This window comes from Dermacentor silvarum, chromosome 1 (assembly GCF_013339745.2).
Source record: "Dermacentor silvarum isolate Dsil-2018 chromosome 1, BIME_Dsil_1.4, whole genome shotgun sequence".
NCBI classification, from domain to species: Eukaryota; Metazoa; Arthropoda; class Arachnida; order Ixodida; family Ixodidae; genus Dermacentor; species Dermacentor silvarum.
This window is the reverse complement of record NC_051154.1, coordinates 283387494-283401777: the sequence shown is the minus strand read 5'-3', so window position 1 is coordinate 283401777 and position 14284 is coordinate 283387494. Positions and strand designations below refer to the sequence as shown.

The window sequence follows — 14284 nt, the reverse complement described above, 5'->3', positions numbered from 1 at the left end:
GGTTCGCATGTATCCTCGTCACGAAATGCCGTACTTAGTCAATTCTGACGCGCTCAGCTACTACACACCGCTGATGTACCGGAGATTTTGGGCACCCAAGACATGAGGCAGCCGATATTAAAGGTGAGCTAGGGGCAATATTGGGTGAGCATCTAGCACTCCGAATGTTCGTATGCGCTCCTGCTATCTCTCGCGGTGGGCCGGTGGCATGCTTTCATCAGCAGTTGTCAGCACGGCAAGGCAGGGCCGCAAATTGAACACCGCCTACTCAGTGACATGGGAGCAAAAACAAATGTTCAGAAAGTGAGACGCTTCCGTAGCCTCACACTGTCGGCAAAGTAAAAGAGGAAGGGCCAAAATTGTGCCGCGTTTCGATGCCTATGACCTACTTTGCATCGTCTGCGCATGCTTAGGCGCGCAGAACACAAGAACTCTGCGCATCGGCAAGCACACATGCTCCTTGTGCTGCTGTGTAACACCTGCCACCTTCAGTAAATTCCATATATAAGTCGCACCATTGTATAAAACACACCGATGAAAATTTTGAAATCCAAACGCGTCTTAACACCGGAAAATACGATACATGACAAAATGAGCAACTTCAATATGCCTGATAGCCTGAGGCACAGAATGAGTGCTCATTCTGCTACCAAATAGATCCGTGAGGCTTTTGTGATCATCCAAGTGTATGAAGAAGTGAATGCTAAGGCATTAAATACAGTCCATGTCTGTGACAACAGATCCACATACAACATACCTTCAGATGTCACACACCATTCTCATACTTACCTTGGTCTGCCTATATTATTGCTGCAACAAATTCAACTTTCAACAGACCCAGCTGCATCGGACTATCGGCTACAATGGACAGCATTCTGGAGAATTATACAGCACAGAACATTTGTAACATACGTAGCCGGAATCGTAAATATCCGCACTATAAGCGGTACCGTACTATAACCAAAACAACAGCGTTCACAGGCTGCACGTGTGCAAAACATGTAGACCAAGGCCGGTATTTTGTAGCGATGCCTTATGCCTTATTCTATACTAGTCTTATCATCCACCGCTCACGGCCGACTGATCCCGTTTATAACGTGAGCGGACCGTCGCTCTGACCACTGACGAAGCGCGAAAAGGCATTAGCATCCAGAAAGGCATCGCTACAAAATACCGGCCCAAGCAGCCATGCGTATCCAAGAATCGCAGCATGCGACCGAGAGTTTTGCATCCGTTTAAATTCACGAACGTTAAAGGTTAATGTCCAAGTACCCGAGGTCTTTGCATGAAGCAAACAAAGTAATAGTAACTAAAAAAAAAAACTTGAACCGAAATTTCAGACACAGTACAGTGTCTCGTTCGATTTCTCGGACTGATACGCGTATGCAGTGACGAAAACATGGCGACCGCGGACCAAGTTGCCACCATTCAAGTGTTGCCTGTGCCCTCACTTTCATTCTTTAGTTTTGTAACCCTTGCATTCATTATTACTCTTCACTAAAAGGAAAACTTTGGTGAGAAATCAGGTTTAACCCGTTTTTGATAAAACTTGTACGGGGAGCAAGAATCAGGATTTATATAGGGTTTTACCAGAAAATAAACGACTCTAAGCATAGGAATTGCTGCAGGTCAAGGGGATCTCATACCGTAAACTCCTACAGAACACTTTAGTTAAGGCTTTGCGCGCTTTTTCCAAAAGCCTATGAGGTTCACAGCCTCACTTGAGGTACAGTCGAGTCCTGCTACAATGAAATTCACGGGACATGCGAAAAATTTCGTTGTGGAGGAACTTCGTTGACGTGAAATTAGTATGTGTATACGTATGCCAAACGGCAAAGCCGCGAACAAAGCCAAAACCATCATCTGGGAAATCTTCGTGATGGCATGGAGGCAAAGATTGAGACATACCGAAAACGGTCAATAAAGTGTCAACTTCACGAGAAAATGCATTTCGCGCCGCTGTTACAGCATTTTTCGTACATTGCGGCCGACGCCTAACCCATCGCACCTGCCCGGCCGATCGTGAAACACTCATTTTGCGGCAAATGCACCGTCGCAATGAAGCGGTTTGCAATATCACAATTTCATTGCATATTTATGGCAAAGTCGGCAAACTTGGCAAGCTTGTGCTTACCAGAAGTTTTATTTCCAGAAGTGGGTCAGCCTAGATTTCTTACGCTCCACGGCAAGCAAAGGCGTTACGCGAGTCTCACAGTCCGTTAACAGAGCCATCGCAATGTCATTGTCGTGGGCTCTGATAACTTACTTTTAAGATGAGGTCAAAAGCATCCATTACTTTCAAAGCAGTCGCTGGAGTCGGTGTGTCTAGCAGGATGTCATTTTCCTCTGACGACGAGACATTGGCATCATGTTGACAACAGCGGCTGCGGCGCAGCCGCCGTATCTTCTTGAAAGCAATCTGAGCCGCGCACTAAGTGCGTGCCCGAGCGGTTATCATCTTAAAAGCGATCTGCGATGTGGGAAAAGTGCAACTAGAGCCGGTAGAGTCATGTGCACTGTGCTTTCAATGTTTAGTTCGCACTGAAGCGAGAGACGGCATGGAGGTCAATTCGCTCGCTGCTATTGCCTCGCCTTCTCATTTAAGTGTGTTGACACCGAGTTTCCACAGTCATCGAGCGAGATGTGTTCATGCTTATCTGTGCGTGTGTGTCACCATGCTTGGTAATTTACAGTATAGACCACTTATAACGTAACCGCTTACAGTGCAGGACCGGATATAGTACGATCTTTTCAGACTCCTGTTATATTTCCCACAGGACTCCATGTATACGCATACCGCTTACAGTGCAGCCGCGTTAGACGAAATACCGGTTATAATGCGGCTTCTGTGGGAAAATCTCGCCGACAAGGGCAGCAGTGAGCATGCTTCCCAACAAGGTGCGCCCACCGATGGGAGACGAGATCAACCAGGGTGATGCGGGGGAAGAGCATGAGACGCGAAGCAAACGACCGGAAACAAATGCACGCGTAGGTCGTCTAGGCGACGAAGAAACCTTTTGCTCGACTGCTTATCAGCGGTGCGTTTTGCGCTGAACGCGGCTTCAGTTTCTCTGCACCCGTCGCGATGCGTGTCGTGAAGTGCAGATATCGTGCGAGCAACGCTGTCAATTTACGCAGTGTTCTGCAAATTTAGTTTGGAGCTACAGCAAAACCTCGTTAATTCGGAAAATCAGTTAATTCAGACTTATTTGGCCGCACATGGGTTAATTCAGACTACTTTCGGAGCTCGGTGAGCAAGGAGCGCCGCAAATGTGCGACGCAAAAGAGCAAGAACGGCGCTAGCGTCCAACCGAAACGAAGCAGCGGAGTCCGCATCGCCACAGCCATCAGCTGAAATTGTACGTGAATGACAGCACCGCCGGAACGATTCAAGCCTATTTGTGTCTTTAAAGCCTGTATTCTTGCGTTTACCGCCGCGTGCTTTCTTAACTGCGTAGTCGTCATCCACGATCGCGTCGATAGTAGCCGCGGTTTTCTCCGCAGCGGTTGCGGCGAACAGTAGTTTCAATTTTACATGGTACGCGCGTCGGCCTCGTGCCTAAAAAACTGCGCAGTCGCCATCGATGATCGCATAGATAGCGACCGTGGTTTCAACTGCAGTTGTTGCAGCGAATGGTAGTTCATTCGTTCAGACTCGGTGCGTGCGTCGGGCATGTGTCTTCAGCACCGCGAATTTGTCGCCGTTCATAATCGCCTCGATAGCGGTCACGGTTTTTTCCGCAGCAGTTGCGGCAAACAGTTGTTTCGTTTTGACTCGGTGCAAAGCTGTCAAGCACCGGCTACATCGCGACTATGTTTTCACCAGCTCAATGGTGAAAATGTAATCACGATGTGCGCGCGATAGTACAAAGCGTGTCTACATGCTTGGTCTACATGTTTTGCATACGTGCAGGGCTTGAAAATCATTGTTTTGGTTATAGTGCGGTACCGCTTATAGTGCAGATATTCGCAACTCCGGCGACTTACGTTATAAGCGGTCTACACTGTAGTTAGTAAGCGAATGTTTACAAGTTCATACGGCCAATAAAACTACGATCCTGAGTTCGTGTTGCTGTCTACTAATCTGCGATTGCAATCGATGCTTCGCCTTTCGGGTGAAACTGCGAAATTTTTTCCTTCCGCTTTCTGCTTTGGTGATCATATGTGCCTTCACGAGAGGGAGAAATTTACGCTTTTTCGTTGGCGTAGCCATTTCGACCGGACACACACCACAGAAAATGGCAGCAATTGTGGTGATCCCATGCAGTCTCGCACAGGCGCGTGATGACCAGGCTATGGATTGCAGTGGCATAAATCGGTACTTTGAACTTGATTTCGTTCGCGAAAACCTCTTTCAAGCGGACATACGATCATCACAGCTTTGGAAGGGCCTTCTAATTTGACTACTCGGCAGTTCCAATTTCAATTCAGTCTCAGTTTCGTTCTCGAAAAGTTCGTTGAAGCAGAAATACCGAATAAAATGCCTTCATTATAGAGAGACTTTTTTTGTATTCCTTCTATGGGCAGCTGACGGAGAATCGGAAAAGCTTTGTTGTGGCAGAAATTTCGTTGTAGCGGCATTCGTTGTAGGGGGATTCGACTGTATATCTCTCTCGTCTTCTTGGCCTTCAATGAGGCTGAGAAAACGAGAGATTAGCTGCTTGCTACTTTCTTGCTGTTATGGGCAATCTTGTGTACCTAGGGCATCAATTCAAGTATGACCTTTTGTGGGATTGTCTATACCACCAACTTTAGCATTGAGCCAGGGAACTTAGCCATCCTTAGACGGGACACCGAATTGTAAAATGAGGTGTGTAGACAGCCTACTTTGACAACTGGTTGTCCCGACCGCCACTGATTGCGATGACACTTGTCATTTCTATAGTCGGGTACAACTTTAGAAGACAGGAGGAGGCCCCGCCCAGTTGACCGAAGCGCAGCAGCCAATTCCTCCGCGACTAAAGAAATAGTCCCGCTCAAAAAATTGTGACTGCTTCTAAAACGCGTATTTGTCGCTATAATTAAGATTTGTGTATCTTGACGAGTGGTTTGGTAAAACTATCATGATGGAAATGCTACCGCACATGCCGGATCGCGAGAGAAAAATAACTCCGTGCCTTCTACAACGCTGTGCGTCGTCTGCTACGGAGCAAGATCGAGGGCACCGGGCGTAGCAGTTGCTGGCTTAATAGCATAAAATTCAAAAATACTTTTTGTGTGTTTGCACAACCTTATTTTTTAATGTGTTGGGCTTATTTTTAATTAATATATTTTTTCTTTTTTTTCGCGGCTGCGAACCTGCGATCTCGTAAGTTCGGGCACGATTGCGCTCGGCATTCCGTGCCAGTTTTCGGCCATGGAGCCCAGCGAGGTGACATCGGAACGCAATCTTTTGTTGCCGAACGAGCCTTGTGTCGCCTCGATGACCACACCACCAAGGAGCCTCGGCAAGAACAAGAGCGGCCACATCCTGAACAGCGATTCACGCAACATGATCTTCCACTGCTACCCGTTTTGGCGTAACAGGCAGCCTGAACGCAGCGTGGAGGACACGAGCAAGTTTGTCGCCGACATGCTCGGTGTCAGCGAAAGGACTGTGTTCAGGGTGAGGGAGGAAGTTAAAGCTTCGCATTTTTCGGGTGGCAAACTGACGACGCCCTCGCGAAAGCGCCCACGCAATGCGGAGAAGAGAAGACGCAGCGCGAAGTTTGACAGCTTCACGTTGTGCGCGCTGAGGTCATGTGCGCACGATTTCTTTCGCCGCAACGAGATACCGACGGTCGAGAAGATAACTACAGAGTTCTCGGAGCTTATGGAACTCCCATCACTAAGGCGGTGTACCGTGCGTCGCCTGCTTGCCGAGATCGGCTTCAAGCACGAAAAGAGAAGACGCAACTCGCTGCTTATCGACCGGGATGACATCATCGATTGCCGGAATCGCTACCTCCGTGACGTGGAGCGCTACCGGGCTGAAGGCTGAAAGATCTTCTACCTGGACGAGACATGGGTGACGGCGGGACACACTCGGTCGATCGTGTGGACAGACACCGTGGTGCAGAAGCGCAGACGCCTGTTCGCTCGAGCAAATGGCCTGACGACGGGTCTAAAACAACCTTCTGGGAAAGGTCAGCGTCTGATCGTGACGCACATCGGCAGCGAGGATGATTTCGTCGACGGCTGCTTGGATGTATTCAGAGGCCAAAAGACAGGCGACTACCACGAATAAATGGACGGCAATCGCTTTGAGGGCTGGTTCAAGGACGTTCTGCAGAAGTTGCCAGCTGGTAGCGTCATTGGTAGCGACAATGCACCTTACCATAGCCGGCGAGAAGAGAAATTGCCGACGACGGCCTGGAAGAAGGAAAAGATACAGGAGTGGCTCACAAGCAAGAACATCACCTACTGTGAAAGGATGATAAAGAAGCAGCTGCTTGAGCTGGTCGCATCTGTAAAGTCACGCTTTCTGAGCTACATCGTAGACAACACAGCTGTACGGGCTGGTTACATTGTACTCAGGCTCCCGCCGTACCACTGCGAATTTAATCCCATTGAGCTTGTGTGGGCCAAAATCAAAAATGGCATCACTGCGGACAACAGAGACTTCAAGCTGTCCACGGTCGACGTCATCTTGAGCGAGAAAATCAAGCAGGTAACGGCAGAAGACTGGACGAAGAGCATTCAGCATGTGATGAACTTGAAGGAAAAGTTCAGACTTGACATGTCTGGGAGTGAGCACATTCAACCCATCATCATCCAGCTGGGTGAAGATGACACTGAAGAAAGCGACTCCGACTGCGAACTGTCTGGCATTGAGCCATTCGACGAAGCATAAAGGCTTCTTATTAACAAAAGAACAGCCCTTATTAGGGCTACCAAAATTTTGCTGGTGGGTTCGCAACAACCAACCATCCATTCCGTGACCTCTCAAATAAATAAGCAGTTCCATTTATGGCATATTCCTTATAATAGAAGCTCAATTCTGATAAGCAACGTCCTGCACTCATTGTGCTCGATTTAAGAAGTGGCACAGAAACACATTTAAATGCTGGCATATCTGAATTGAAACACTATTGTTAACCCTGATTATCGTTGGCGGGCTCAAAAGCTCATTCGGGCAGCCACCGTCGAGTTTGACGCGCCCCATAGTGAAATAGCAGAAGTCAGAGCACGTTTTATGGTTCTGTTAGCAGTCTGCACTTGAAATCGCAGTCATGTCATAGCGAGTGGTGGTGAAATAGCAGCAGACAACACGAAATTGACAGCCACTGTCAGCAGCTTGAATGCCAAAGCACATTCATGTGGTTGCATTGTTTATTTTGTTATCTGGCTCACACAAGTAATGCGAATAAGAGAAACAAATATAAGACATCATTAGCTTAGTGAGGCCCAAAATGCTCATTCAGGCAGCCACCGTCGAGTTTGACGCGCCCCATAGTGAAATAGCAGTAGTCAGAGCACGCTTTATGGTTCTGTTAGCAGCCTGCACTTGAAATCGCAGTCATGTCATAGCGAGTGGTGGTGAAATAACAGCAGACGACACGAAACTGACAGCCACTGCCAGCAGCTTGAATGCCAAAGCACATTCATGTGGTTGCATTGTTTATTTTGTTATCTGGCTCACACAAGTAATGCAATTAAGAGAACAAATATAAGACATCATTAGCTTAGTGAGCCCCAAAATGCTCATTCAGGCAGCCACTGTCGAGTTTGACGCGCCCCATAGTGAAATAGCAGAAGTCGGAGCACGCTTTATGGCTCCGTTAGCAGTCTGCACTGAAAATTGAAGTGTTGTCATAGCCAATTTTCAATTTATTAATCTGACTCGAACAAGTAATGCGAATGCAAGCACAATTATTAACGTGATTAACTTTGGTAGCATTTTTTCGTCATATTTACGTACCAGAAAAATGCTCAGTAAAGTTCAACGTGTTTTAGTGAGTCACTTTGTTCATTACAAGCCGTAGGCAAAGTGACGGACAGATTCAGACAGTGATATTGGGGAAGTAATAAATGGTGAAAGTTGCAAAAACTCTCACAGCACTGCTTTGCTGGACTCCATTCACTAGAAAACTGCATTTGTAATGATGAAAGCGTCAAGACAGGAAATGATACCCCACTGCACAATGTTATATATGTGTACGACCACATGTGACGGGCAGCAAAACCAGCTGTTTATTAAGACTGAATGCAACAACATAGCAAGGTGCTGTTTCACAATATGGCGCCTTTTCATGTGCACTCCTGGCAAGCTACCGTATGCACTGATGCATAAACACATTAACAGGGGTAAGAGACGAAGTAACTGTGCAAGCCACGCGATGCTTTTAACATTTTGTATCTGTCAATGTTTCTGTTGTCACAGCTGATAAAACTGTCTTTGGTGCAGGTTGATTAATCACGTTGCAGCAACAGCACAAGAAGCAAGGTCAGAATAGTAGGAGAAAACAAAGCAAGGTGAAAGACTGAGGAGGCAAGGTAGACAAGAGAGAATGGCTTTAATGACATCGAAGAGGCCAGCCCTGCTATTCACAGGACTTCGTGCTTTGAATGAGACGAGTTAATGGAATTGCAAAGTCGTGGCTGCAGCATGCTTACAAGATCAAATGCAAAAATAAAAGGATAAAAATAGGAATAAATACATACATGCACGGAAGAACTCATATTCACACACATGAACACAAACGCGAAAACTAAGATATAAAATACAAAAAAGGGCAAAATAACAAATATACACAAACACACAAGAAAACACGCACACACATTTAACGCAGACGCGAGTAGAACTATTAGGAGTCAGTTCACAAGCAGCTGTTCCTACTTGGTCGTACTTTTTTTTAATCCACACATTGGCTCTGTTGCCTTCACTGTCATAGGAATTTTTTAGTAGCGACATATCACGACAAAGCGCAAAGCTGTGTTGTGGGAAAGCAAGTCGAGCGCTAACAGCACAGCTTATGCGCGATTGTATCACAGCAGGCTATCTACAGCTGGCGCGTGCAGTGAGCGAAGAGTTCTAAGCCACACAGCGACGCGAATACATGCCATGCTCCCTTGCAACGGCACGAGTGTATCAGTCATAATTTTATATTAGCATTCAGGCTGACATTAAGGAAACAAACACTGCTTCCAAACGCCTGACCGTTAACAATTCAATAACATTCGCTCAAGCAGCGCGTGTTAGTCACTGATTGTTAGCATTGGTGGAAAGCAATCAATCGACGGTGCTACACAACACTCGAACGACGCTGCTAGACGCTCGGCTATCTTATCACACTGCTGCCAACGATCGGTCGTTTTCACGCTGAACTGACAGCAACGAATCTTTGCGTTGGAGGTTGCTTTCACAAATCTTTTCTGTTGAGAAACTCGCAGGTTGGTTTCATCCGCGCACACTTTTCTCATTTATCCTGATAATGGTTTTGCTCCATCACTTCACCACGTCCGACGAGAAACGCAGGGGCACAGTACACAAACACACCCGCCGCTCACAGTAGGTACCAGACTTTGGCGAACTCTCCTCGTCGTAACTTCACTTAGGAGCAAAACAAAATACCACGGAACAAACACGTACGATGTTTGTTAGCAGCGGTATGTCGCCGCGGGATCCTGTTTCCACACGAAGCGCAGCGTCACCGATGTTCGCTGCAATCTTTCTTCGCCGGCTCACGGCTCAGAACAAAAGCACGCGGCACAAATTGTGCATCATAAGCTCACAATAATATTTCCGGCATGACAGACCACCACAAACAATTCGAATTCACTCTAACGAAGGGAGGCGCCCAGAGCTGACGCGACTCGGCCCAGTTCGAAGCGAGGGCGGCCATGTTAGGCATGTTCTCCGTCGGCGGGGACCGCGGGGACACCGGCCGTCCGGCTCATGACGTCACATGAAGTGCGCGCCTATTGGTGCCAGCTCGTGTGCATCCGCCTTTGAGGGGCAAATGCCGCTGTCTTCTAAAGTTGTATCCGACTATAGTGTTGCATTCTGTGCCTGTTGTCTCTCTGTGTGTTATAAGTATATCCCTCAATTGTTCGAGAAAGTAATAGCACTACAGTTTAAAAAGTTTCTAAGTGATCATAATGTAATACGCCCACAGCAGCATGGATGCCTATGCAACAGATCAACTGCCCCTACTGTAAATTTTGTCTGTGTATAACATATCCCTCAGTTGTATCCTAAATAAGCTAGTCAGAAGTTACTAGGGGGCACATACTACTATGACGTGGAATCGAAGACTCAGAGGAGGGAGTGGGAAAGAACAGAGCGAGGGCTATTATGCACCCCCTAGACTTCAACCAACTTGCCCAACAACATACTCTACTCAGAAGTTACTGTCTGGGTCATCTATGTTTGTTGCAGTGTAAAATAAATAAATAATAAATTCTGCAGTATTATGTGCCAAAACTACGATCTAATTGTAATGGATGTTGAAGTGCGGGGCTCCAGATTAGTTTTGACCACCTGAGGTTCTTTAACGTGCACCCAAATATAAGTAGACGAGCGTTTTTGAATATCGTCCCCATCAGAATGTGGCCACTGCAGCCAGGATCGAACCCGCGACCTTGACTCAGTAGGGCAACACTATAGCCGCTAAGCTACCGTGGTAGGTGTTTCTTGCAGTGTATTTGGCCCTCTAGGGTTCTTGTGTCCTTCAAAAAACACCAACTAGGCCAAGATCTCAAGTTCTTCTGAAACACGAAAAGTTTTGCACAAGTGTCACTACTTTGTCACCCGGCAAATTCCTGTGCGGTAGCTTACTGTCACTAATGTGAAGCTTTCTAGCTATGGGATAACATTTTACATGCTAGCAGCCCCTGGTATGCAACAAACACAACAAAGTCAGCAACAAACTAGCATTAGAAAAACTGAGCAGCTATGACCAGGCCACTATACAGGTACTCAACATACTTCACTGATGCTAGTCTGAGCACACGCTCTCTTACCCTTTGGGTCACTGTGCGTAAGGAGCTGAATGTTGTTCGCCTTGGCAAATTCCTGCATCTCCTGGGGGATGACGCAGCACGAGTCAAGGTTCACCTGGTTCACGCTTGGCTTCACCTACGGATGGTAATGCACAAGTTTATCTGCCTGCTGGAATACCGAATAACTGTTAGCTTGCAGAAAGAATTTACACAACTGCACTAAAATAATTTCTTAAAGCAACTGCATACACATGAAAGCTGATCTCCCTTTAAAGATTTGTACACACCTAGCCACACATTAGGTGCTAGCTGTGATGCAAAGCAACAATGAGTTGGCACTCGGAAAACAGCGTGGCATGAGGAGAGCAGGCTTTTGCTGCACTAGATTGTCATGAGTGGTCTGTGCTACAATGGAAAAGAACACCAAGGCAAGATATGACAGGCACCAAACATCATTTAGGTAAATAAATTTGGCTTTTTTTTTTGTGTTGCAGCCGATACAACTATTTAGAGCCACAGACAAATTAATTTTTCTTTTAATGCCGAAAAATTGCTTGCTAGTGCATTAAGTCCTAGACCATACTCCGAGATTACAATTCTCAACAGCTTATATAAAATATCAATTTCATACTGAAGTAAGGCAAGTTGTTGGGCTAGTCGGTTCATAAATTCTGCAAAATGTTTAAACTGCACGAAGAAGACCAGATGTGAAAAGAACAGTGTGCATCTGTGTTTCTGTTCACGTCTCATCTTCTTCGGACACAGTTTAAACATTTTGCAGAATCAATTTCATGTATGTATCTACCAACGTTTAAGCTCGAAAAAACTCAAATGAGAGGTTCTGTCTGAGTAAATGTGCTGGGAAGAGGGGTGCACGGTATCTATAAAATGCATTATAATGTTTAGTTCTCAGACTTTCATACGAGGGACAGGCAACCGGAATGTGCGGCATTGTTAATGGTTAACAAAAGGGTAGACATGAGGACTATGGTTCATTTAGGAGGAAACTGTGGGCCAATATGGAGTCCTCCAAATCTGAGGTTGCCAAAAATAACCTCATACAAACGTTTTCTGTGGTGGCAACTTCTTCATTTCCTTAACATAGTTGCCACTAATTGGAGTTTTTAACTGGAAAATCATTTGTTTGTTACCATTTGTTCAGCTCATTCAGCTTGACAGTGTTTCCAAGTGTTTTGTAGCAGATGTACTGTGCAATCCTAATAGGATAGTAAGATGTCTGTGATGCACAGGTCTTTTGCGGCAGTAGTCAGCAAATCTGCTTGCATATCTACCTATATGGCTATGTATCCAGCAGAATTAAATGTCAAGAGCTAGGCTCCAGCACTGAAAATACTCATGCAGGTACATTTTGCAGTGACCAATGTTCCTTAATTCCCCCGGAATACACAGGTTTTAAGGCACTCAAAGAATCACTGCAGCTGACAGATATACTAAATTTGTGACCTTTTATGTGCGCTAGTGTCATAAGAAAAGGGTACAGTGCAGCTGAAAATATGTTAGCTTCGTTATCAAGTCTTCACATTGACTTCAGCTGCACAGCCTACGTGGCAGCACGTGTTTGAGCCATCATTGCAAAGCTGTCTGAATGATTGGTGTACTGCTCGACCAGTCAAATTCATGAAAAAGAATTCGCGATGGTACTTCCCTGCATCAAGGTTGCCTTTTGTACACATTTTTTTTTTTCATGGAGAATATTCATGTATTATTCCACAATAGTTTTTTTACTTACTAGACTTCACAGAAAGCTTTAGCTTAATAAAAGACATAGCACAAAGAACGATGGGGCCTGAAGCCCACTTCTAAATAACATCTTGCAAAATGTGGCAACGTAAGTAATCAGTAGCATAGGTGACCTGCCTGGTACAGCACTTATATAGTAGAAAACAATTTCTGAGAAATAGCCTGCGCTTTAAAAGGGACCACTGGTTGCTTTCTACACAAAGGCTTTTGATAGGTGATGTTCAAAATGCACCTGTGCAGACACACAAACCCAGGTGGTGAACTGGATCCAGGTGTTTCCATGCAGACATTTTTGCAGCTCAATAAAAATAAAATAATAGAACAATATGTATAATCCAGTTGCAAACACATGAGCCAGTTATACCAAGATTTTAGTATGCAAGTTCTGTCTGAGCCCTAAAATTTATGTGCAATTTTATAGCTTTAAACTTTTTTATTGTTTTTTCCCTATAGTGCATGACATGGCTCTTAATTTTTTTTTTTTTTTCCTTTTGGCAAGGACACCTAAACTTCAATGTTCTGTGCATACAACGATTTTCTATTTCTCTTTTCAAGTTAAATGTGCCACCACAAAGGTTGTGTGTGTGTGTGTGTGGTATGTGCAACATTTAAACCAGTTTTGTCTGCCCAGTAAGCCCTACTATTCAGAGCTACCTGTAGTTGTCACTCACAAGAGTAGATGTTGCACAAGGATCAGCTTAATATCACCTACATTTTAATTAAAACACCATGCGAATGAGTTTAGTTTTACGACAAGGTGTGTCGCACTCAGGGCTCCATCTTGTGGTACACCACTTTCACGCAATTTTAGAAAAGTCATCCCCAGTTTGATTCAAAAGTAACGGTTCCCAAGAAATATAAGATGACCAACATCCGAGCCCAAAATCCATAGTACACCAAGTCTGTCAGAATGCCACACCTCCATCTTAACAAGACAAAGGGTTTACATGAATGCGGAGACTTAAGTGACCAACCCTGGGTGAATGTGGAAAGTCTAAGGCAAGAGCCAACGTTTCGATAAGAGAACTTTGTCTTCATTAGGGCCCCAACGTTGCAAGCATTGACTCCAGGCTGATAATTTCCTTGAAACTGTTGATGCTTCCATCACTTTTATGCACGTCAAGTTGAAAATATGGACATGCAGTGCTGCTTCTGAATAAATAACCAATAGCCTGAATCCTTTTCATTAGCGGAATAAATTATTTGCATAGATGGACAAGGTGGCTGACTGTAGAACGGCCAGCTAAAAATTCACGTTGATACTTGTCAAGCTTTCATTTCTCATAAAATGTGCCTAAGACACTGATTCATCATCCTTTCGGACATTTTCCCCAAGCAACTCGTCAAGGTGAGCAGTTGATAACTTTGACAATTATAAGGTATCCTTTCTGGCCTTTGCATAGATCAATAAAATGCATCTCCATGAGGCAATATCTTATTAAAAATTACAGAAGTGTATCCACAGTGCTGTGCTGCAGAATTTTCAGCATTTCATAATTGAAGCTATCTGGTCTCGCAGCCTTACATTCTATACTGGATATCATTGATTGAACAGTAAAACATATTTATAAACATCTCTGTAATTCAGGTAAATAATTAT

At 45.2% G+C, this 14284-nt stretch overlaps 1 protein-coding gene across 2 annotated transcripts in view; it reads right to left on the bottom strand.

Moving 5' to 3' along the window:
- The window catches only part of LOC119437186 (glutamate--cysteine ligase regulatory subunit), a 73684-nt gene that overhangs the window by 17781 nt on the left and 41619 nt on the right, over positions 1-14284 (bottom strand). For both annotated transcript variants that reach the window (XM_037704244.2, XM_049660348.1), the window contains exon 6: positions 10945-11059. In XM_037704244.2, coding sequence (XP_037560172.1) covers positions 10945-11059 — 115 coding nt within the window. The remainder of the gene's footprint in view (positions 1-10944; positions 11060-14284) is intronic.